The sequence below is a fragment of the Pinus tabuliformis genome, chromosome 7 (genome assembly GCF_031772625.1).
Source record: "Pinus tabuliformis cultivar Carrire ecotype Pingquan chromosome 7, CPIR1, whole genome shotgun sequence".
NCBI lineage: Eukaryota > Viridiplantae > Streptophyta > Pinopsida > Pinales > Pinaceae > Pinus > Pinus tabuliformis.
The window spans coordinates 517,604,913-517,632,242 of NC_142293.1; the positions used below are offsets into that span (position 1 = coordinate 517,604,913).

At 33.5% G+C, this 27,330-nt stretch overlaps 1 protein-coding gene across 1 annotated transcript in view; it reads left to right on the plus strand.

The window, feature by feature from the left end:
- Positions 1-774: 774 nt before the first annotated feature.
- The window catches only part of LOC149248340 (lipid phosphate phosphatase epsilon 2, chloroplastic-like), a 137,595-nt gene continuing 111,039 nt past the window's right edge, over positions 775-27,330 (plus strand). The window contains exons 1-2 of the mRNA XM_089456027.1: positions 775-1,253; positions 3,236-3,467. Of these exons, the coding sequence (XP_089312153.1) occupies positions 939-1,253; positions 3,236-3,467 (547 nt within the window). The 5' untranslated portion in view covers positions 775-938. The remainder of the gene's footprint in view (positions 1,254-3,235; positions 3,468-27,330) is intronic.

Genomic DNA, 27,330 nt, shown 5'->3' on the forward strand with positions numbered 1-27,330 from the left:
GAGAGAAGAGTCCAAGGACCTGGGTATAAATAAACTAAGAACCCTAATTTTCATTTATGATTGTAATGATTAAATAGTCTATGATTTAATCATTACAATAATAAATGAAAATTAGGGTTCTTAGTTTATTTATACCCAGTTCCTTGGACTCTTCTCTCAATAAAGCTTTCATTCTTCTATCTGATTTAGTCCTGATGATGGACCCCCTTTGGGGTTTGAAACGTCGACAGAATGAACACGAAACTGTAGATAATCCGGATCATACCACTGCATAGACTAAACCTATAATAAATACTCTTAATAAAAAATATTTTCCTTTAATAACCTTAACAAAAACTCAAGAACCTTATTGCACCAAACTTGTGAATCCAAAAACTCAAGGACCATATTGCCCAAAAACTCAAATGTGCCTTACTGGTTTTGATACATAAAATTTTAAAACAAACATTTCAAGCAAATTGAGAAAATTCTGATATAACCAACCATTTGAAAAGGAGTTGTCTATAATGCGACTTTTTGAAGATTCCGGTGACGGAATCCGGCGGACGAAATTGAGGTTAAATCTTGATTTGTTGCAGTTAAAATGGTTTTTTAACTGCATATTTGGATTCAGCGCCCTGAAAAACCCCTGGGACGGTTTGATTGTGCAGAAACTAGCTATCAAACTTCGATTCCAATAAATTGCTGCCGGATTTTCACCGGAAAAACCCACCGGAAAAGCCCTCAAAAAGTCGCGTTATAGACAACTGCATTTGAAAATCGTTTTCATGATATTCTTTGCTTAAAAAATATGCCCCGGCCCTCCGCGCCCTGCCAGCTGGATCCATGCACTCACATGGAAAAGCACTCACCCACCGGATGTCCTTCTTTGTCCTTTTGCCGGATCCCGAACATATTCAACAACAGCCCAGTATGAGTTCCACTGTTGCATCTCCAGTATGAGTTGTACGGTTGCATCTCCAGCCACGGCAGCAATATCGACAGGGTTTCACACCTCGCATTCAAATAAAATTTGCCCTTCAAAATGCTATATTCATAGCCCACTTCACCCTGTTCGTTACCGTCACAAATATTTTATCAAAGTCCCATCTCCTTTCACACTAATGATCAGAATGAGCAGACGAAATAGCGCTGCAAACAGCGGGAGGGGAGAAAATCTATTTGATGATGCAGACGAACCTGCGTTTAAAAGTGGGGCATCCAGTGACGCTACACCAATTTCACTGGCAATATGTCATTTTCTGAATGCAGTGGTTAGTGCTGCTACCATCATCTTCTTTTCTTTTTATTTTTTTAAGTAGTTGTTTGTTTTTTGTTTTTCCAAAGAATATAGGCTTTTCTGTGATATTTAGTTGTCATTTATATCACAGAATTCAGTTTTTTTTGTTAAATATTTTGAAGTTTGAGTTGCTTTTTGTATATAGTAGAAGTTAGTTATTTTACAACAGAGTTGTCTTTAATGTGATTTTTTGGATTTTTTGATGTCGAAATTTGGTAAAATTTTTTTAGGTGAAATCTTGATTTGTGTTATTTACACTGGTTTTTTGACCTTGAAAAACCCCTAGGGCACTTCGATTGCGCACAGGTTATCCATCAAGCATGTGATTTCAATAAATTTCTGCCAAATTTTAGAGAATTAGGCAGGAAAAACACACTAGAAAAGCTTCCAAAAAGTCTCACTAAAAACAACTCGGTTTTACAACTAAGTTGGGAAGAACCTTTTTGTCTTTCATTGTGTTTGAAAAGCTTACTTATTGGTGATAGTTCTAGGTCTGATCTCATTCTATGAAAAAGATCTCAATCATTTCTTCTAATCACTTTTCAAGATAAACCTACCTAAAATAAACCCATTTTACTATTTTAGTTGTCATTTGTATCGGGGAAACCATTTTTTTTAAATGTTTGTAATTTGAGTTGCCTTATATACCATAGAAGCCAGGTATTTTACAACTTGGGAGGGGGAGAAACCCAGGTATTTTACAACTTGGTGGGGGAGAATTTTGTTGTTTTTCATTTTTTTTTGAAAAACTTGCTTATTTGTAGAAGTTCTTGGTCTGATCTTTTTCTCCTAACCATTTAGATCTAAAATAAACCTAGCCCAAAATAAACCCAATTGACTATTTTAGTTCTCATTTATATATGAGAATTTTTTTTTTTTTTTTTAAATATTTTGTAGTTTGAGTTGCAATGTATACCTTCGAAGCCATGTGTTTTACAACTCTGTTGGAGAGAATTTTTTTGTCTTTGGTTATTTTTGAAAAGCTTACTTATCTGTGGAAGTTCTGAGTCTGATCTCTTTTTATAAAAAAAGATCTCAATCATCTCTCCTAACCACTCAAATCCAAGATAAACCTAGGTAACTATTTTAATTTTCATTTATATCAAAAGAAACCCTTCTTTTTAAATGTTTGTAGTTTGAGTTGCCCTATATCATAGAAGGCAGGTGTTTTACAATTAGGTTGAGGGATTTTTTTTTTGTTATTGTTTTTGAAAAGTTTACTTATTTGTGAAAGTTTACTTATTGGTAATGGCCGTGGAAATGAAGTCTCATTAAACTAGAAGTTTTGGGTTCGAATTTTGTGTTATCCCTGATCGAGGTGAGAAGTTGGGCATGATAAAGATGTAGTCCTACTAAGCTTACAAAAAAAATGTGAAAAAGTTCTGGTTATAATCTCTATAGAGCTTTTTTTATAGTTCTGATTTTTGTTGTGTTAGCACTAATTTATATTTATTTGATCTTGGTTTTGATTTCTGTTATTTATTTCTGGTTTTAATCTTAAACTCTGGAATACTTTTCTCCATTTTGTGAAAGTAAACTGGGTAAACCATCGGTTCTAATTACTTGGCCTCATCCCAAGAGAATGGAAAATAGTCTTACGCGTGATTAACAACAATTAACAAAAATATCAAGAAAAATTTCACATCTGGCTTTGGCTAAATTCTAATCTCCAATATGCTAGTGTCCGTTCAGATTTATTGAGAGGAAGGATTAAATTTCTCTAAGAACACAAATCTTTTACCAGATAAATTTGCATCTCTGAGATTGAATTATCTCGACTCTGATAAAGATGAATTTCAAGCAGATTTAATCATTTCGACTTTGATGAAGGTGAATGAAAATAAAATTTAGATAAACAGAGGTTATATTTTGCTATATATATTCATCAATAGTGCAAGTGTTAAGCCTTCATGTTTACCTTTGCTTTTTAATGATAATCTTCATATCTGATTGCAGCTGAAATGTGTTTACTTCATAATCATAATTAGTACGATAGGTCGGACACAAAATCCACAGGTCACTTGGGCTGTCATGGGCATCCTCGTCAGTGCCGATATGTCAAAATTTTTGAAAGTCTTGTTCAACCAGAGTCGACCGTCTACAGCATCTGGCATACGGGAAGATCCAGGGATGCCATCTTCACATGCTTATACACTTCTATATACTACTGTGTACATTGCTATAGCTTGTAAGTATATTTTTCACAACATTGTTAGTCTGTTACATAGTTTTAAAACTATATTTACATTTAGAACTATATTTTTAAAAGCTCTTGGTTATTATAGATTTGACAATGGATTGAATCATACATCTTAAAAACAAAAAACATTACCATCTATTTATTAAAAATATATTTTTAAAAGCTCTACAGGTTTTTGGTTATTAAAGATTTGACAATGGATTGAATCATACATCTTAAAAACAAAAAACATTACCAACTATTTATTAAAAGCTTTACATATTTTGGATTATTACTGAATTTGAAAATGCAAATCATACATCATAAAAACAAAAAACATTACCCACCTATATTATTAAAATCTCTACAAATTTTGGATTATTACTGGATTTGAAAATGCACTGAATCATACATAATAAAAACATTACCCATTCAAAATTCCAACCCATGTTATTCTTAGTTACATCCATTTCCAATGGCAATCTTTAATACTGGCTAGATTGAGCACTCTACACTTGTCTAGTATAGTAAGAGGACTCTTCAACCTGCACCATTAGGTCATATATTATATTTTATCTTTGGTTAAAGTAACATTGATTTTGTACTCAGAAAAAGGGTTGATTGACCCTGGGATGTATGTATGTGTTTGACATTTTTTAATTTAGTTATGTTTTATGTATATAAATAATAATGGCGAAGACTATAACCACCTGAGTATTAATTGGTGTATAAGAGTAATAATTGGTGTATAGGTTTATCTTATGATGTTTTAAATAATATATATATATATATATATATATATATATATATTTTTTTTTTTTTTTTTTCTTTTAGTTAAAATAGGTTGTGAGAATTGGTCTAAACATAATATATAAATTTTAATATATCAAAGAATTTAATGTTAATGGAAGTATTTTTTAGGAGTAGTGATTTTTTATTAATCTAAATAAATTATTTTTCTTGAAATAATTTTATATTAGTATAGATTTATTTTTCCTGATATATTTTTATATTAGTATAGATTTATTTTAATTCACGATCTCTCTCTAGTTTTAAGAGAGATTAATTTTCTCAAAATACAAATTTCTTTTTGAGGGTGAGACTTAAGGAAGTGATCTTTTATATTTATTTTTTAATATTATATATATACATAAAGTTTAAGTTTGTATTACCTAAAAAATTCAAATATCAACATACATTTGCTATCTGTTCATGTTTTTCAAAGTTCTTTGAAGGCTGTCTCAATTCTCCACTAGGGAAATTAGATTTATCTACCACTTTTTGATAAAAAGACACACTAGTACAAAATTAAAGTCAACCAACCTATCAACTAGATAACACACAAGATAAATACCTTTGAAGATCATAAGAGTTCAAGAATCCGAGGAGGTCGCAGATGTAGGATCTTTGGTGTTGGAACCTGGAGGAGCTGAAGGCTTAAGCTCACACTGGAGGTGGCTCTTAAGGTGAGCTAGTTGGGCGTCCAAAATTTCCAGATATGAACATTGAAGTCTCTGAGCACATTTGATGTCATTCAAGGCAACAAAATTATTGTAGTGTTCCTCTCGCTTCTCCTCTAATACTCTCCCAAGGAGAGTTTTTAGTTTCCAGTGAAGAGTTATAAAGTTAATATATTGTTTTCGTCGTCCCCCTGTACGACTAGGGTAGATAACCTAGTGGGAAACCTTTTCAATGATATCAGAGTTTGAATAAACAAGATGTTTGTTAACAGATAGGGTCTCAAGATGGGAACAACTGCGTGATAGATGTCTGCAACCTCATGAGCTTGTGCTTGGGCATGGTTTTGAATTTGACTACCAAGGACTCCCTCATTTCCGCATCCACCTCACCCACCTCGACAACTGAACATGTGTTGTCGAGGTTGGGCACTCACACTTGGCAGAAACCAGGGATGAAATACAAATGTAGAGTAACCAACAAAATAACAACAGACAGAAGGGTAAACCAAAGGCATATATATATATATATATATATATATATATATATATATATATATATATATATATATATATATATATTACTTACTTACAAAAATAATTTATTGTAAATATTTAGTTTTTCTATGTTTATTAATTAAATATAAATACAAAGTTCCTAAATATATCGATTACCAATAGGAAGCATTATTTTAATTTATAGGGTGAAATGAATCTTAATTTATAATTACTATTTATATTTTGTACATATTTAACATTTATTTCTAATTATATATCTAATAATTAACTTCTTTTTAGACAAGTAAGAAACTTTACAATAGCAAAAATATAGTACATAGGTTACATTCAAAGAATCATTGTGAGGTTTGGTGTCGAGGCCCAACTAATGAGAATTGGATGAGGGCCATTTGCCCCAAAAGGGGAAACCAGATGGTCTGTTAAGGAGAATAGAAGTCTGATACAGTGTCATAGACTATGCAAAAATAAATGAAGGATTACAGGAAAATCTTTTGCCAAAATGTCTGCAAGTGTGGTTGTCAATGCATATGCCATTGAGAGAATAGAGGAAAGACTGTAGTAAATGAAACAAGATAGAGAACTTGCTCATGCCTCGTGCTTGCCTTTGGAGCTTGAAGGAGCAAGCTTGCTTGGATGGGACCTACTTCATCGTCTCTCTCATTGCCTGGAGGTTCAACATTTGGTGTGTATTCCACTATGAGGCATCCATAGGAGCTAGTGCCTTATGAAGAGGGCACTGTATCGATAAGTTGGGTAACGATGGTGGGGAGCGGCTTCGTGCTACTCTCCTTGGCTACTGACTGCTGATTTGGAGAGCCTTGTTGAAAATGTAGCGAGTAAAGATCTTTTGGCTTGTGCCTTAGCCAGTGAAGACCTCGATTTGTCTTTCTCTTAGTATGAGTGCGTGCTCATGAGATAGACTGCAGTTAGGATGAGTTTATTTCCAGTTTATTGGAACAATCATCAAGATAGCACATGTAGAGTTGGAGCTTCAGTTAAGTGGAGTCTTCATAAGTATGACTACAGAAAGAGGTGGGGGTTACAAGTTCAGTTAGAGCGAGTTAGTCTTCAACCTTGGTTGAAGGAAAAACGAGTTAAGATTCCAAGTGTTGATTGGAGAAAGAAAGAGTATCACTGTCAGTTAACTCGCTAATCAAAACTTGAGTTTCTAAATTGAGCTAGGCCACTTGCATGCTCGAATTGGGTCTATAAAGAGGAGGACGAAGGCATAAGAATTCACAAGTTTGTACACAAGGTTTGTTAGATCGTCTTTGATTGTGGAGAGCATAGAATTGAGAGCTTGTGTCCTAAGAAATAAGAGACCACAAGTGCGCAAGGATTTAGGAGATTGTGTGCATATTTAAGAGCTTGTGTCCTAAGAATTATGAGACACAAGTACACAAGGATTTAGGAGGATTTGCACTACAAAATAGGAGTTGATTTGTGCAAGGAAATAAGGAATTAGTGTGCTACGAAATAGGGACCTAGAGCGCAAGGAAATAGGCCTAAGTGCACAAAGGAATATGAGCTTCTAGTGCACAAAGATCAAGGAATAGGATTAGGAGATTTTTAGGCAAGTCAAGGCTATTCAACAGGGGAGTAGTTGCATGCTAGAGGGTCGAGATCAAGCAGTGATCAAGGCAGGTTGAGATCAATTGTATCAACTGAGATTAGTGAGAAGAAACATAACACTTTCTCAGAGATAGATTGCTTTGTAATGGATCTAATTGCTCAAGAACAATCAATAAAATACCACAACAAAGATAACAAGTTTTCCCTTTTGGGTTTCCTGGGTAAACAAGCGTGTCAATTTGTGTGAATATGCTTTTATTTCTCGATTATTTTCCGTTTCTTATAAATTGTTAAGAAACTCTGTATCTTGGTGAAAGTAAATTTGGTTTCAGTTTTCAGTTGCCTTGTTTTCAGCAATTCATCTAAGTAGTTGTTGAGTTTAAAGGAAAATCAACAACCCCTTGTATAACGAGCCTCTGTCGTGCCCATCACCACCCATGGCGATGGAGGGAGGAGGACAATGGGGCTGGTGGGTGGGATGTTGGCCTTCAGACCTTTTTAGAGAGCTTGAGGACGTGGAGGTTGCAGGAACAGGAAAAAAATCAATGTTCATGGATCTAGAGAGGTTGTAGAGCGAGGTTTTGATTTTGGTGATATATGCATTTGTTTCAGCTCCTTGTTTTTCAACTCCAACTCTTGGTAGCACCAAGGTCCAAAGATATCGCGCCAACACATTTTGGACAACCTAGTGCCCATCACGAAGTCTTTCTATGTTCCTCCACCTCCAAGGTGGCCATGCTGCGCTAGATGTGTTCAGGAATGTCAAGGTCAAAAAATTCCATGTGGTCGCCAAGCCAAGGAGCACTAAGAGGGTGCCCATGACCTCTACCTCCCTGACAATCGTGACCTCGTTCGCTGACCATGACATCAATATGAAAAATCGAGAAGCTTGCAGAATGAGCTTTGGCAACAATGGCTGGGGGAGTGGTGAGATGTTGAAGCATGTTCTCTTCAAATCTCTACAGAGAGGAATGAAGGGGATGACCACACAAGTAGTATAAAAGCATGGGCATGAATATTAATTGAGGCATTAAAGTGGATAGGAGGAGGATCACAATGTGGATGCAGAGGGGATGAATGGGACAAACATATTTAACCTGAGAAGATAACTCTTGGAGGAATGTTGCGACTTTAGGCTGCCATTTGGTGATGTCAGTCATATCAATAATGAATGTTGTCCTTCCCAGGTTGATAGGGCATCGTTGATGAGGAGGCACCCGGATCCGGGACTACTAATTAAATCTATTAAGTTTTTAGATGTTAATTAATTATATGTTGAAATATCATATCATGGCGATTAATATGAATTATTATTTTTGTTGGAAAAAATTGTTTTTAATTTTATTTAAAAAATCAAAACTACAATATAACAAATTGAATTGGATAAATTTATTATTTTTATTACTTTTTTAATTGAGTCGACATCATATTTTATAATTATTAATTTTTTTTAATATAGGGCTTCATCAAGGGGCCACTACAACATCCCCCCCATACTTGACTATTTTATGACTCCCCTCTTGCCATGAATCTTAAGGAAGTCAACTAGTCATGCTTAAGGGGTCTTCACATGGACACAACTGGAAGTTAACTACTCTCACTTGAGAGAGGAAGAACTCAACATGTCCCACCAAAAGGTGTCTTCATATGGACATAATTGGTAATAACCAAGTCTGCTTTAAGAGAGTAGGAACTCAACTAAGTCCCACCTAAGGAGGCCTCATATGGACACAATTAGAAGTCAACATGTCTCATTTAAAAGGATTCATATTGACACAATTGGAAGTCAACTAATCACATCTAAGAGAGGAGGAAGTCAATAAGTCCCACCTAAGGGGGTCTTCTTATGGACACAGTTGGAAGTCAACAAGTATCACTTAAGAGAAGAGTGGTTGATACAGTTTGTTGGATGATTGTTGTCCTGTAATAACTTTTATGAAATTTGTGTCTTGGTATAGCTTAAACAATTGGAAGATGTTTCTTCCAATCAAAATTAATGGGTTCTTAGAATAGCTTCTATGACTATAAAATGTTTCTCTCACACCATGATTTTTTAGCCAATGGGGTCATATGTGACTTCTAAAGGCCAATTGCCTTCATATGGATACCATAGGAAGTCAACAACTCCTATCTAAGGGGAAGTCAACCAGTTCTTGATCAAAGAGGTTAGGGTTAATTTTATTGCTCTGTCACAGTTGGATATCAAACTTACATCATGTCTATGCCTTTCACTTAGTGGTCCAGTTTATGAAAACATGCTTGACACAACAATGGTCTACCCAAGATTAACGCTTTTTGTCAAGTAGTGTTCCACGATAAGCTTTTGCAATGAATCTTCAAAAATGGGGATTACAAAGGTCACCATGATGCATGTCCATTCAAAAAATGAAACCCACCACCATCATTTCCCTGACTTCATTTTTATCAAGTAGCTGTGGTAGTTTGCTTTTGCTAGGATTAATCACAAGATGAGAGTTTCGAACTTATGGAGAGATATATTGACTCTTTGGTTTAATTCTTATAGGGGTATGTTTATAAAGACACTTGTTTCAAGATATTTTGGAAAACATTGCTTGTTGATGTTTATAGCTTGAATATATACTTCCACACATGTTTTGTGTTGAACGCATGGGAAGTCATCTGAAGTCCTTTTATCCTTGTAATCACTTTAATTAAAGCCAATTATTAAAATGAAGAGCCTTTTAATTTTCTGGAGTTGAATTAAGTCTAATAAAATGAAATTTAATAACATTAGTGATTTGGATGTAATCTTCACTATTGATTGTGATTTAATCTCAACCATTGATCTCAAAGAGAGATTATATTTGTGGAGACTTAGTCATCAACTCAAAATTATAATGGGAAGGTAAGGTAGAAGGAAGAGACATAGAGAAGTCATTGCGACAATTACCAAGTTGCATAGAGAGACAATGAGTTCACTTAATGTGCAACACAATAAGAGAAGGAAAGTAACAACAAGAGAATTGACCTTAGCTAGATATGCTTTGAATATCTTTGACAATGTTTACCATTTTCTTTGAATGAGTTATGTATTTGGATGAGATCTTGCTCCTTTCAACCAAACACTTACATTTTATTTACCTCTCATATGGTTTTAAACACTAAATTCCTATTTTAGATTTCTTGTTAAGTCTCTTTTAAACAAGCACTTAGGTTCCTTTTTCTCTTGATGTTTGGAATGTCATGATGCATAAATTTTTATGCTAACTAGAGGTAAGAATGGAATATATTTGCTTACCTAAGATGCCAAGAATGAACTTACATGAGCATTTTTGCTGAGTTACAACCCTTAGCTGTGAACATATTACTCACAATTGTAAATGAAGTGAGCATGTGTTCGAGAGGAAATCACCATTCGAAATGCTTCACTAATTGAACAAACAAAAGAATGTGAAGAGTGCTTTCACATTTCTTTGATTATCGTCTAACGTTATATGTTTTTGCTAATTTGTGTCATCCATGATGAGAATTTCATGATAAAGAGATAAAGGAGAAAGGGGATTTTAATGGAGAACAAAGAGATGCTATTTTATTGTTGCCTTGCGTTGTTTCATGCCTATGTTTAAATGGAAAATTACTAAGCTTGTATGTTAAAATATGCATATGTGAATGGTCTCCAAAGGTAGTAATTGAACATGATAAATTGCAAACTATAAATACAAGATAATTGCTTTTTCTAGGCGTTCAAGATTATATTACAAAGTTGCAAAGTAATTAAAGTGGCTTGGTTGTAATTGCATAATTTTACGACTCGCATGATTTAAGACATTTGACATAACTCGTCTCATGGAAGTTTTTCTCATTTTTTGTAGAAGTTAAGTCAAAAGGGAAGAAAGCACCACTACTAGACGTAGATGACTTGTTCATGGACATGGTGTTACCACCTAGCACTCCCTTGAAGCATACCTATTCCTCCCTCTATCATATGCATAATGATGTCGAATCTCCACAAACTGTCGCTAGTGGGTAGAGGGACTAAGGAGAAGAAAACAAGGATTTCAATGTCAATGTCCTGTGTCACCATAAGGTAGGAACTACTAAAGAATTGTTTCCATGCAAAGGCATGCTAGATAGCTTAATTATGTTGAAAATGTAGCGAGTAAAGGTCTTCTAGCTTGTGACTTAGCTAGTAAAGACCTCGATTTGTCTTTCGCTCAATATGAGTATGAGCTCATGAGATAGATTGCAATGAGGATGAGTTTATTTCCAATTTACTGGAATGATCATCAAGATAGCATGCGTAGAGTTGGAGCTTCAGTTAAGTGGACTCTTCATCAATTTGACTAAATGAGTTGGCAGTTACAAGTTTAGTTAGAATGAGTTAGTCATCTATCTTGATTGAAGGATGAACGAGTTAAGACTCCAAGTGTTGATTGGAGAGAGAAAGAGTATCACTCTCAATTAACTCACTAATAAGAACTCGAGTTTCTAAATTGAGCTAGGCCATTTGCATGATCGAATTGGGTCTATAAAGAGGAGGATGGAGGCACAAGAAATCAAAAGTGTGTTCACGAGTTTGTGAGATCTTCTTTGATTGTGGAGAGTGCAAAACTAAGAGTTTGTGTCCTAAGAAATAGGAGATCACAAGTGCGCAAGGATTTAGGAGATTGTGTGTGCACAAATTTGAGGAAGCTTGTGTCCTAAGAAATAGGAGACCACAAGTGCATAAGAGAATAGGAGGATTTGTGCTACAAAATAGGAGCCAGGATTGCACTAGGAAATAGGAGGATTTGCGCAAGGATTTAGGAGGCTTCTAGTGTGTAAAGATCAAGGAGCAGGGATAAGGAATTGCAAGGGAAAGTTAAGGTATTCAACATGGGAATAGCTAGAGGGTCAAGATCAAGCAGTGATCAAGGCAGGTCGAGATCAACTGTATTAGTTGAGATTAGTGAGAAGAAGCATAACACTTTGTCAAAGACAAATTGCCTTGTAATAGATCTAATTACTTAAGAACAATCAATAAAATACCACAACAAAGAAAGCAGGTTTTCCCTTTTGGGTTTCCTGGGTAAACAAGTGTGTCAATTTGTGTGATGTGTTTTTATTTTTGGTATTTTATTCCGCTGCTTATAAATTGTTAAGAAACTTTGTATCTTGGTGAAAGTAAATTTGGTTTCAGTTTTAGTTATTCATCTAAGTAGCTGCAAAGTTTCATGGAAAATTAACATATTGGGTATCCAAATGTATGAGTTCCCACTTCCCACAGTGTTGGTAAGTCTCAAGTGGTTGTAAGAGTTTGAAAAAGTGCACTATGTTCATAACTTTGTGAAAGAATGGTGGCTTCCTTTTTGAATAACCATGAGAAATTTATGTTTAATCAAAAACTCGTGAGCAAAATTTTAAGACCTAGTAGTGCTCATGAACCACTCACATGGGAGAGCAAACTCTTGATAAATATGGTTAAGGTAGATTCAATCATGCTTGAGGTTCTAAAGGATGGGACACTATCCACTTGGGTAGACCTCATTTGTAAAATCTTTGCTTGATGTATTCAAGATAATAAAACACTCATTGATGTTGGCACACCTAAATATCATGGATTACATATGTGATTACTCAAACTTCTCTAGTTTCAAACCCACCTAGCAACCTCACTTTTCATCCATGCATGCTTACTTTCAAGGCTTGTGGATAATAAGATATACGTTGAAATACTTACTTATATGTGAATTTGCCCTAGCTCCCTTATATGGAAGGATCCCTAGTGAGGAGTGATCACACTTTTCTCCAAAGACCATGGAGGTGTTGAAGAAAATCAATGAATGATACCTTTTGGAAAAAGGTTGCTACAAAATGGTGTATAAGGTGTCCACTAAACCTCACACTTCACCCAAGCAAGTGCCACTTTGATTAATATTTTGGGAAATAGCCTTCTAAACAATATTCCATTGGGGGGAAATGATGATGAAAGAGAGTAAGGAGGAGCTTTGGCCAAAGTTGTCAATGAATATCGAATGATATGAAACCTAAAGTGGCACAAGAGGGTAGATTAGGCTCAAATTTTCAAGCATATAGTCTTTTTCTTAGAGATTAGTAATGTACACAACTCTCATCAAGTGGTTAAGAGGTTCTTTGTGTATCAATCCTTGGTTTGGAGATTGAGTCATTAGAAGAATGACAAGAAGGAATATATAAAAGAGCCTCACAATACACAGAGATGTAATTGAGAAGAATTGTGCATATAAAAGTGCTTTCATATGCATCCTAAGTGGATCCAGGGCCATCGATTAAGTCCCTTGTGACATTTGGCATTATATTGTTGCATCATTAAATAATTTAAGCAAGGCTCCTAGGTGTCCTGGTAGTCATTATCTCAGTAGAGGTGCCATGAATTGGCGATGTGAGGCTAATTGAGCCATCTGCCATATAAATCCTTGTAGAATTTGAATGCTTAATTTCTAAGGGGAGTTCAAAGGAAAATAGTTCAATCATGGGCCACAATGACTAACTTAAGTTATGTGATGGGTCGAGAACAACATTGCGTAGTGTTATTAAAGGGCACAATGAGGGTGTCATAATAGAAGTAATGAGAAATGTAGGGGAGTTGGTGTAATGGTTTGTAGAAGAACTAATGAATCCCAAGTTGGGTGTAGAAGATGAATGCCTAGTTGAACACCTTTGAGATTGACTTCATGCCTAAGGATTGAAAGGGTGTCAATGAAGAGGAAGTGGAATAAGGAGCATAAAAACAAGGTCCAAGAAACTAAAGATTATATCTCAAATGTGGAAAATGTGCATCCTATAGCAATATGAGCATCACAGGTCATTATAACATAGATGTTACTAAAAATTTGAAGAAAATGCATATCGACCTCCTCTCCATGAGAAACAAGAATGTTAAGCTTTAAGAATAATTCAAGAACCAAAATGATCAAATGATGGGAAAGACAATGATTTATAAGAAAGCCCACAAGGATCCATGATGGTATTATGCTCTTAGTGATTGAATATTTTACCAAACTCGTTAGCATTTGCTCCTTGCAAAGATCTAATGGTGCTATTCAAACCACCATCTTAGCAAGAAACTAGTTGACATTTGGTGATGACAATCCTAATTATACAATGTGCTTAATAGTAGGATCAATATACTTTCATCTCAAACTATATTCATGTGCTAAGCTCATTTGAATTTCCTAAAAAACACCCACACATGGATTTTGAAGATCATAGTGCATAAATTGCTTCAATATCTAAAACTATATTCATGTACTAAGTTCATCCAAAGTTCCTGAAATGCGCACACACATGATATTGAATATTATAGTGAACAAATTGCACAAAATAAAGCACTTATCCTTTTGAATGAAATGTAAATATTTTGACAAGAATCCAAGTTGTAAGAGGCTTACTAGCATATCCACTAAATTGCCTTAGTGAAGAACCTCTTTGCCTTAAACACTTTAAATAAAGGGTTATTTGATGCACAGAGCCAAAGAAGCTGAATGCTAAGCAAATCTCAATGTTAATGATTTCGTCTTAGAAAGTTGCATATTGTTCCTAGCTAAGTAGGTTGAAATACTAAAACATACATTTGATAAGTTACCTAACTAGAGGACTAATGTGGAACTTAAATTGGCTTGTCTTAAGGCAAGGGTGGAGAATTTGTCGAGTGCAAATGTGAGGATGTTGGATGAAACATTCTCCCAACTAAAATATTATACATCAAGTATGCACAATTTGATAATTAGCTAATTTTGTTTTTTTGGTCATAATAAAAATTTAAGAGATAGGAGAGAAAGAAGGTGAAGAGTGGCTTAAGAGATCAAGTGTCACTTGGGGATTAAGGGACATGGAAGGTGAAGAGTCATTTGGAAGGTCAAGAGTCACCCTATCCTGCATAAAAGGATCCTGGTATTTTTCTTTACAATCTAAGCTATTTTATTGTGTGAATAAAGAAATCATTGTTAGCTAAGTTGTCATAATTTTGTGGATCGAAGTTTGGTTGTGGGATTTCCCTCCTCCCCTAGTTCTCTTGGTGCTTGTGGGTTGTAGCATTGTATCCAGTGGAATATTCTCTTGCTACTTTGTTATTGCTCAGTTATCTTTCACATGCTAACATTTGATTTAGAACAGGGAGTCTCTAGACAACTTTTGGACTATTCTTGGCTACTCCATTTTTTTTTTTAATTTCTATAATCTTTGATTGGTAGAATATTCTCTCCAACATTATATGCTTGATCATGTTTCATTTTAGGTTGTTGGTGTTATTATAGGGAAGTGTTACTAGTTGGCAAGTCTCTTCAAATTTGAGAGGAAGATTAAGGCGTGGGATCATTGCTGATGGCAATGGTGAACTATTCTCTTTGCTTTTAGGCATATCATCAACCTTAGTTACCATTCTTGACCGAGATTAGATTAGTTGCATGTCATATCGCATTTTGCATTACATGATAGTTACATCACATTTATTTTAGAAAAAAAAGCTTGGATCATGGCAACCATGCCATAATTAGAAGGTTTGCCATTTCAATAACAGAAAGTCAAATTAGGCCTTTTCAATGAGTGAAATTGTATAGTTGACAAGAGTTATTTGCCATGTCAATAGGATTTTATGTATATGGATAATAAAACATTAGAAAGCAATAAGGATAATAAAAATCTTCCTTAAAAAAATGAACTTCATAAATATAATTTAAATGTTGAACTTCATAGATATAATTGAAAGACAATTATCACTTAAGGGATTGTATGATGTTAATTTAACTTTAAAAAAGTGCTGATTTTCAAAAATCACAAAGAATTTGACCAAGAAAACTTTAATAACATCCAATTATTATAACTATCCCACATTATATATATATGATAGATAAATTCTCATTCTTAAAAATAGTAATTAATGAATTTACTTATATTTATATTTACAATATTGATTAGACATATCTAAAGTCTCATTCTTATTAATAATAATTCATAAATTTATTATATTTATATATAAATACATTTGCTACTCATGATTTGATACTTAAAAATAATAATATTTATGATTCTATTTGTATTTATATAAGTTTACTATTTTTTCTTTTGTTTCTATTTAAGCTAGCTTGAGTGACTCCCATTCCTAGCTCCTCTGCATGAGATTTGAATCTGTAACCTAGTTGGACTAAACCACACAAACCAATTAATCTAACCTCACATACACACACACACACACACATATATATATCAACCTCACTTTTCATCCATGCATGCTTACTTTCAAGGCTTGTGGATAATAAGATATACATTGAAATACTTACTTATATGTGACTTTGTCCTAGCACCCTTATATGGAAGGATCCCTAGTGAGGAGTGATCACACTTTTCTCCAAAGACCATGAAGGTGTTGAAGAAAATCAATGAATGATACCTATTAGAAAAAGGTTGCTACAAAATGGTGTATAAGGTGTCCACTAAACCTCACACTTTACCCAAGCAAGTGCCAGTTTGATTAATATTTTGGGAAATAGCCTTCTAAACAATATTCCATTGGGGGGAAATGATGATGAAAGAGAGTAAGAAGGAGCTTTGGCCAAAGTTGCCAATGAATATTGAATGATATGAAACCTAAAGTGGCACAAGTGGGTAGATTAGGCTCAAATTTTCAAGCATATAGTCTTTTTCTTAGAGATTAGTAATGTACACAACTCTCATCAAGTGGTTAAGAGGTTCTTTGTGTATCAATCCTTGGTTTGGAGATTCAGTCATTAGAAGAATGAACAAGAAGGAATATATAAAAGAGTCTCAAGATACACAGAGGTGTAACTGAGAAGAATTGTGCAAAAAAAAGTGCTTTCATATGCACCCTAAGTGGATCCAGGGCCATCGATTAAGTCCCTTGTGACATTTGGCATTATATTGTTGCATCATTAAAGAATTGAAGCAAGGCTCCTAGGTGTCCTGGTAGTCATTATATTGGTAAAGGTGCCATGAATTGGTGATGTGAGGCTAATTGAGCCTTTTGTCATCTAAATCCTTATAGAATTTGAATGCTTAATTTCTAAGGGGAGTTCAAAGGAAAATAGTTCAATCATGAGCCACAATGACTAACTTAAGTTATGTGATGGGTCGAGCACAACATTGGGTAGTGTTATTAAAGGGCACAATGAGGGTGTCATAATAGAAGTAATGACTCATGAGCAATGTAGGGCAGTTGGTGTAATGGTTTGTAGAAGAACTAATGAATCCCAAGTTGGGTGTAGAAGATGAATGCCTAGTTGAACACCTTTGAGATTGACTTCATGACTAAGGATTGAAAGGGTGTCAATGAAGAGGAAGTGGAATAAGGAGCATAAAAGCAAGGTCCAAGAAACTAAAGATTATATCCCAAATGTGGAAATTGTGCATCCTATAACAATATGAGCATCACAGGTCATTATAACATAGATGTCTACTGAAAATTTGAAGAAAATGCATATCGACCTCCTCGCTATGAGAAACAAGAATGTTAAGCTCTAAGAATAATTCAAGAACCAAAATGATCAAATGATGGGAAAGACAATGATTTTAAGAAAGGCCACAAGGCTACATGATGGTATTATGCTCTTAGTGATTGAATATTTTACCAAACTCGTTAGCATTTGCTCCTTGCAAAGATCTAATGGTGCTATTCAAACCACCATCTTAGCAAGAAACTAGTTGACATTAGGTGATGACAATCCTAATTAAACAATGTGCTTAATGGTAGGATCAATATACTTTGATCTCAAACTATATTCATGTGCTAAGCTCATTTGAATTTCCTAAAAACACTCACACATGGATTTTGAATATCATAGTGCATAAATTGCTTCGATCTCTAAAACTATATTCATGTACTAAGTTCATCCAAAGTTCCTGAAATGCACGCGCACATGGATTATGGATATTGAATATTATAGTGCACAAATTGCACAAAATAAAGTACTTATCCTTTTGAATGAAATGTAAATATTTTGACAAGAATCCAAGTTGTAAGAGGCTTACTAGCATATCCACTAAATTACCTTAGTGAAGAACCTCTTTGCCTTAAACACTTTAAATAAAGGGTTATTTGATGCACAGAGCCAAAGAAGTTGAATGCTAAGCAAATCTCAATGTTAATGATTTCGTCTTAGAAAGTTGCATATTGTTCCTAGCTAAGTAGGTTGAAATACTAAAACATGCATTTGATAAGTTACCTAACGAGAGGACTAATGTGGAACTTAAATTGGCTTGTCTTAAGGCAAGGGTGGAGAATTTTTCGAGTGCAAATGTGAGGATGTTGGATGAAACATTCTCCCAACTAAAATGTTATACATCAAGTATGCACAATTTGATAATTAGCTAATTTTGTTTTTTGGTCATAATAAAAATTTAAGAGATAGGATAGAAAGAAGGTGAAGAGTGGCTTAAGAGATCAAGAGTCACTTGGGGGATTAAGGGACATGGAAGGTGAAGATTCATTTGGAAGGTCAAGAGTCACCCTATCCTGCATAAAAGGATTCTGGTATTTTTCTTTACAATCTAAGCTATTTTATTGTGTGAATAAAGAAATCATTGTTAGCTAAGTTGTCATAATTTTGTGGATCTAGGCTTGGTTGTGGGATTTCCCTCCTCCCCTAGTTCTCTTGGTGCTTGTGGGTTGTAGCATTGTATCTAGTGGAATATTCTCTAGCTACTTTTTTATTGCTTAGTTATCTTTCACATGCTAACATTTGATTTAGAACAGGGAGTCTCTAGACAACTTTTGGACTATTCTTGGCTAGTCAATTTTTTTTAATTTCTATAATCTTTAATTGGTAGAATATTCTCTCCAACATTATATGCTTGATCATGTTTCATTTTAGGTTGTTGGTCTTATTATAGGGAAGTGTTACTAGTTGGCAAGTCTCTTCAAATTTGAGAGGAAGATTAAGGCGTGGGATCATTTCTGATGGCATTGGTGAACTCTTCTATTTGCTTTTAGTCATATCATCAACCTTAGTTACCATTCTTGACCGAGATTAGATTAGTTGCATGTCATATCGCATTTTACATTACATGATAATTACATCACATTTATTTTAGAAAAAAAAAACTTGGATCATGGCAACCATGCCATAATTAGAAGGTTTGCCATTTCAATAACAGAAAGTCAAATTAGGCCTTTTCAATGAGTGAACTTGTAAAGTTGACAAGAGTTATTTGCTATGTCAATAGGATTTTATGTATATGGATAATAAAACATTAGAAAGCAATAAGGATAATAAAAATCTTCCTTAAAAAAAAATGAACTTCATAAATATAATTTAAATGTTGAACTTCATAGATATAATTGAAAGACAACTATCACTTAAGGGATTGTATGATGTTAATTTAACTTTAAAAAAGTGTTGATTTTCAAAAATCACAAAGAATTCGACCAAGAAAACTTTAATAACATCCAATTATTATAACTATCCCCCACGCACACATATATATATGATAGATAAATTCTCATTCTTAAACATAGTAATTAATGAATTTACTTATAATTATATTTACAATATTGATTAGACATATCTAAATTCTCATTCTTATTAATAATAATTCATAAATTTATTATATTTATAAATAAATACATTTGCTACTCATGATCTGATACTTAAAAATAATAATATTTATGATTCTATTTGTATTAATATAAGTTTACTATTTTTTCTTTTCTTTTTATTTAAGCTAGCTTGAGTGGCTCCCATTCTTAGCTCCTCTCTATGAGATTTAAACTTGTAACCTAGTCGGACTAAACCCCACAAACCAATTAATCTAACCTTACACACACACACACACACATATGTCCAATACTCAATTTTTTATACGATGTGGTGAGATGTCCTAGTTAGGCAAAAGTGTGGTGTTTTCGTTGTGACATACACACACACACACACACACACACATATATATATGTATATTAAGTCCAATACTCACAAATTTTTATACGATGTGGTGAGATATCCTAGTTAGGCAAAAGTGTGGTGTTTTCATTGTGACATATCCTAGAGAGACAAAAGTTGGTGTTTTATAATATTTATGACTCTATTTGTATTTATATAAGTTTATTATTATTTTTTCTTTTTTCTACGCTAGCCTGAGTGGTTCCTATTCTCAACTCCTCCCTCTGAAATTTGAACCTATAACCTAGTAAGATTAAACTCCACAAACCAATTAATCTAACCTCTCATATATATATATACACATGATGTGGTGAGATATCCTAATTTTTATAGGATATGGTATTCTCAATTCTTCTTTATGAAATTTGAACTATAACTTAGTAAGATTAAACCCCCACAAACCAACGTATCATATATATATGAGATATCCTAATTTATATATATGAATGATATAGTGAACTATCCTAATTTTTATAGGATGTGGTTACATTTATATATTATATTATACGATGTGGTGTGATATAACCACAACATAGTTAGGCAAAAGTATTATACGATGTGGTGTGATATAACCACAACATAGTTAGGCAAAAGTATGGTGTTTTCATTATGACAGATCCCAGAGAAGCCAAAGTCGGTGTTTTCGTTGTGACTTATTTTAAGCTTTATTTTAATAACTTCCATTCGAGAGGAACCACTATGGTGAGATATCCCAGGGAAGTAAAAGGGAGATGTTTCTGTTGTGGCTTATTTTAATTTTAATTTTAATCAACTTCTCTCGAAAGAAAACCATTATGGTGAAATATTATGGAGAAGCGGAAATGTGGTGTTTCCATTGTGGCCTATTTTAAATTTTATTTCAATTAACTTTGGTTACAAGGGAAGCACTCTGGTGAGATATCATAGAAAAGCAAAAATGTAGGTTAAGGGGTTTATTTTATTCATGTAGGTGGAATGACGAGTAAATAAATAAAATAAACATTCTCGTTTAAGAAGGTATTGTTATTATTATTATAAAAAATACATGGTGTTTATATTTGGATTTCTTACATAAAATTAATTTATTAATTTTGATGAATAGTTTAATTTAAACCTATGACTTTAAAATATAAGTTTGTTGATTCATACATAAAATTAACTTTGAGAGATGGTTTAATTTGAAAATACTACTTTAAAATATGACTTTGTTTACTTTAAAAGTATGTTTTAATATTTAAAATAACATTTAGATTTATATAGGATGTTTAAAAAATCAAGATATTAAAAAGCATGCTAATTTTTTTTTAAGGATAATCCAAACAAATTAAGTTTTATATAAAATTTAGACATGATAATTTTTAGGTATTTGGTATGATTTTGACTTAATAATATAAGTCATGTCTAAATCATTTGAAAGGTATTCTATTATGTCAATTAAAGTATGGAATCATAATTTTTGAAATTTCTAGATTATCCTTTTATATGATACTGGTTATAAATAAAAGATGAACATGCAATTTTATTAAATGTTCACGCAATATATAGTTAATTAATTAATTAATTTGGACTATATATTATTTTGGATTAATAAAATTAATATAAAAATGTATTTAACTATATTGTGGAGAGAAGTATTTCTTTTTAATATATACTCTAAATTTTTATAAATCCAAAACCAAAAGATATAAAAATGTAGATGAATAAATTAACAACATATGTGCATGCAAAACTTCCATGCAAACACATTTCATTTTATACGTTCTGGAACTTATCATTGTTGTTAATATTGATTATATATGAGGCATTTCGAAGTGGATGATGAATATACGATCATCAATTCTTGAGTCATGGTTGGATTTCTACCGATGTTGGATGCATGCTCCTCATTAGAATTCGATGAAGACTGGGTTCTCCTTTTTTTCATCATGCTTTCAGTTATATGAAGATAAGTGTAAAACTTATTCCATACAATTTACTCGTTGCTAAAGAATTACAAATTGTTTGTTAGTTTTCTTGAAGTAAGCATGGATATTCTCATTGTTGCTTCACTGTTTAATATGTCTATTTTCATTTACCAACGAGTCTCATTTTCCTTTTGTATAATGATTTCCAACATGTATTTTACAAATTCAAAGTTGAAGAGTCTAGTTTCAATATGGGTTTTATTCTTTTCCCATGCATCTAGTAAAGTGTTTCTTGTTCCATTATTGTTTGTTATTATGTAAACTTATAGTAGTTTTTCTTATGTGGGTTGAAAAGGGAAAGTTTGAGGCAAGGAAAGAGTGTGGAAACAAATATAAACAATCATAAGTAGGAGCGAGGGAATAACAAGATTAAGGGAGGATGAGTGAGAGGGAGGGAATGTATACAAGTGAAATTTTTTGAGGGGAATGGAAGGATTGAAGAGAATCTCAATGGGAGGGTTAAAAACATGTAAGAAATGGAGCACCAAGGAAGAATCAGGGGTGAGTAGGTGCCAAAAAGAGGGGTAACTTCATGAGGAAAATATAAGGATGGTCTAGGAATAAGTTGAGAAATTCTAATCTATTGATGGGAATGATTCTAAGGAGGAAAGATATGAGAAAGGTATATTGCACAAACTAAAAAGGAACATCTACTAAGGAACTTGTGATAACACGATTTCTAAAGAAAAATGCATTTTTTGAGAGACTAAGAGAGTCAATTAGCCTATTTATTGAGTATCCTTAATTTTTCATGAGAATTTGAGGTTTGATTAGGCACTCAAGAAGTTCATGGAAATATTTGAGCGATTCTAAACCATACAAGTGGAAGATTTTTTGGTGCTTTGCCTAGACTATGATGATATTGCTGACCATTAACTATTAAAATATTCAAGCACATGCTAGAATTTAAAGCTTTAAAATTTTAAGAATCTTTTTATACCAAGTGATAATCTTGGGTATTTAAATGGGTGGATTGATATTTTTCTAAGGAGGGAGATGATTGATTGAGAATCTCAATAACCATAAATTTGTTAGAGTTAATTTCTTTGGGCAATTGTACTTCTTTGTAGGTTGGTAATGCTTCCACATAATTATTAAATTAAGCGTTAGTATCATATACATTTTTTTACATATAGAAAAATTACTTCTCTAGACACATTTAGGCCTAGATTCCCCTTTGATGGTCCTTGAATATAAGAACACATTTTTTTGTGGTGATTGAACCCAACTACCAATATATTTAAAAGGGATGACACTGAATAATTTACATGCTAAATACTATTCGGGGAGGCACCTTTTGATATTGGTTTCTAATACCAAAGGTCCAAACTAGATAACCATTTTTCTCTTTTTAATCTAATTATTTAGTTCCCTTTATTGATGTTAAAGATTGTCCAAATGAAAGAGAAAGTTATATAGTCAAATAACATATTTCGAGCTCTTTCCAATGCTATATGACATGCCTTCTGGAAATATTGTTTTTGGATTTTTGATGCTCCATTTAGTAACCCTATCTTTGAATGCCTTTTCAACGATATATGACAATCCCTCTAAATCCTCATCGTTAAGGAGAAACGATTTTTTGAATATTTATTATATAGTTAGCCAAGCCAAGCCAACCAATGCACAAGTTGATCCAACTAGTGGGAAGTTCATCTTGCTTTTGGGGGTCAAATGCACTATATATAGGCATTATGTTGAGGAACCTAGATCTCACTTGCTCAAGCCAATTCAGGTATGTCTTAACAAGCGAAGGAGTAGTTCTGAGGTTCGTACTTCATGAACGAAGTGAATTGAAGCCGAGTTGGAGAGGGTTTTTGTGGGAATAGTTTTTGACACATTTTTGGAAGGGTTTTTAGCACTATGTGGGAAGGTTTTTGGTCCTTGTTATAAGGCAAGTTGCATAGTTTTTCTAGAGGTCAAGTTTTAGCCTTGTTGAAGGTGAAACAATGTAAACTTTGAAAAGGGAGCTGCAAACTCAAAACTAGAATTCTAGCCAAAAAAACCCCCCAAAACCATGAAAAAACAGCTCGAAAATGAAAAATGTTGATAAAGGAATAACATTTTTTTTACTCAGGTAAATTTTCAACATTTAAAAAAAATGACAGTGAAAAACAATTTTTTTTGTGCAAAAAACATCCTGAAAATGAAAGGTGTTGATGTTGGAATAATGTATTTTTTTAAGCATAAATTTTCAATATTTTTAAATAATGGCGTTAAAGATAAAATATATGACTCTGAAAAACCTTAAAATTTCAAAAAAAAATTTGAAAACAAAACTTTACAAAAGAAAAAAAAAATTAAAATAATGAAAAAAAAAGTTTAAAAAATAATAAGAAGTAAATAAAAATATGTATTAAAAAAAATTCAAACATAAAAAAGTAAAAAAAACGTAATTAAAGAAAAAAATTTAACAAAAAAAACAAAAACAAGTGGACAATTAAAAAAAACAAAATAATAAAATAATAAAATAAGTAAATAAATAATACATTAAAGAAACATGAACATTTAAAAAAAATTATCCACACTTAATACATTAGAAAATTTAAAGTGTCAAAGATAAGCTCTCTAAAGAAAGGGTTGATGTTGCGTCGACGCTTTTCAAAATTAGCATGAAAATCACTAACATTTAAAAAAAATGTTCATACCTGATACACAAGAAAATTTAAAGTGTTGAAAACATGCTAAAAAAAAGGTGTATTTTGAATCAACATTTTTCAAAATCAGATTATTTTTTGCTATATAAAAAAACGGGTACTCGGTACATTTCCCATTTCAAAGTTTACATTGTTGTGAGTTTTAGCCTTATTGCAGCTGAATTTTAGTCTTATTGAGGCTGAGTTTCAGGTCTATTCCAAGGGCCAAATTCTGGTCTTTGAGAGTTGAGTTTAGGCCTAGTTTTAAGGTTGAATCCCATAGTTTTGAAGGCCAAATTCATGTTTGATTTGAGGGTCGAGTTCTAGTGCATTGAAGGTCGAGTTGAGGTCTAGTTTGAAGGTTGGTTTCTGGTGTTTTGAAGATCAAGTTCAAGTTTGATTTGTGGCCGAAGTTGCAATATTGTTATCGTCCAAGTTCTGGTCTGATCTTTGAGGTGGACAAGCTTTGTTGGAGAAATGTTGTAGGGATCTTTGGAGGCTGAGTTTGGTTGGCTAAGATGGTGTTAAGGGAATTGTTAACTGAAATAGTTATGATGTTAAGGTGATGATAGGGTTGAGCCTTATTGTGGACAGAGGTGCAGTAAGAACAAGGCTATCATGGACAATTTGTGTGAAGGGTTTGTGGGTTTCATAAGGTGAGTGTTTAGTGGAAAGGTTGATGGGCCACATGCAGCAAACCTTAGAGTTTGTAAAGGCTTGTTTGGTTCCAAGTATGTTGAAAAGCCCTATGCAGCAGAAAGAAATCCACATTGTTGACTACAAGCTACCAGGTGGGCATATGTTCACTTTGAACATAATAAGCAGCCTAAGCAATGACAATTGAATAGTGAACAACACAACTTGAGGAAGTCGAAGTGCCAGATGGGAAAACCTTTTTTTTATCAAATATAAAAAACTGACATGTAGGAGATCAAGTCAAAAGAGACAAGTCAAGAAGCTTATTTGAAGAGCATAAAGTTAAGGTGTACATGTAAAGTAGTTGTGATCAAGCTTGAAGGTGAAAACTTGAGGGTTGCATGGTTAGATGACCAGCCACTGAAGAATTTGTTGAGGACCAAAAGTTATCGATGACAGATCCAAGGAATGACTTGAAAACACAGGTTGGTGCTTACAATTTGCTAAGTTGGTGCTCCATTGGGTGGGATTGGTGTCTCCTGTAAGGTTGGTGAGGTTGGTGCCTACATTTGCTGAGTTGGTGCTCAATTAGGGGAATGAAATATCATATAGGTTGTGCGTATGAAAGTGTCTAGTTGGTGCTGATTTTGTACAAGGAAATTTACAAAATATTTGGAAAGAAAAATTGTATAAGTGTTTCTTATGTAAAGATTCGTGTTTCACGATTTATGTGCATCAAATGTTTTAAAAGATAAAAACAGCTAAAATAATGAAATATTGATTCACCCCTCTCAGTGTTTCCAACAAACAAACCAATTCCAAAAATAGAATATATATATATATATATATATATTATTTTTAATAAGATTTTTACTATCCATAACTTAAATTAAAGTTGATGATGGATTCATTAGTATAAATCTTTATCCCTTCTCTTATGGAGAGAAATGTATATTTCCTCTTGAGTAGTAGCCTAAAGTATTATTATCTCTGCTGCATGCAGTAGATATTGTATTAGGTTTTTAGTCAAACCATATTAATTTAGCTTTGACCAAACAAATCAATGCAATATTTGTCTAGTTTAACATTCGAAATTAAAATTTATTATTTTTTAAAATTAATTTAATTAATTTATGTTTAATTTGATTGGCTATCCAATTAAACATGTTTTTCTTTTTAACCACATGGTGAATCGGTAACTGCCAGTCCTAATCTATGGGAGACCCAGGATCAATCTTCGTAGCTGCCTCTATAACACCAAGAGTACATCCAACCACCTGCAAGTCGGGTATACTAAGATCCTATGATTTTAGCAAGCGCAGACTCACGTGTCGCCAAGACGGGATTGGGGAATCCACCCCTTTAGCTTCCAATATTAAGCAATAACATGTTTAATTAGATTAGCTATCCAATTAAACATGTTATTGCTCAATACTTTGGCAAGTGTGTGATACATTTAAAACATTTATTTTGAATTGTCACATCAACTGCCAAGTTTTATTTATCCATAATCTCCAACAGCTTGCAGCGACGTTTTCTTGTGATCAATTTTCCTTCTGTTCATATAATTCGTGGCCACAACCATTATCAATTTCGAGGTGTGACCTGCATAATCAAAATTTTGAGATAAACAAATGTTAGGTGTGGTTTGGAATGGATGGATAACAAGCATCTAGACGTGCAAACATTATTGGGGAGATAAGCATCTTAGTTGGAATGAAAGATTGGGGAGATCTATGTCAAGATATGACTGCCCCTACACATTTATTTAGGTATTTCTCTGCCTCTCATTTAATAAGATGACTTTAAGCAGGGGCTCCTGTCATGAGCTTGCTACTTGCTGCGTCTCTTCGAATGACTTTGACAACCGACTCCTGGTGAACCAGTGGTGAACCTACTCAGAACTTTCACGCTCTTATGGCCTCAACAACGGCTTCCTCGCCTAACAACGGCCTTGGCGTCCCTTTGTTCCTTTGGCGAACTTCCTGCGAACTTTGGATGAAGGCACAAAGACAACTACTACCACAACAAACAATATTAATGCACAAATGATGTATTCAGATACAGAATGGTGTACTCATTTTATTTCAGAATGGATATGACTTTGTTTACAGAAGAATTCTTACAGAGAGATTTCCTTACAGAGATTGACTATCTTCGCATTTACCGGGCTTTATGCTGTTCGCATGGAACAAGCAATACCGGAGGCTACCTGGCGAAGGATAGACTCTGCCTCAGAA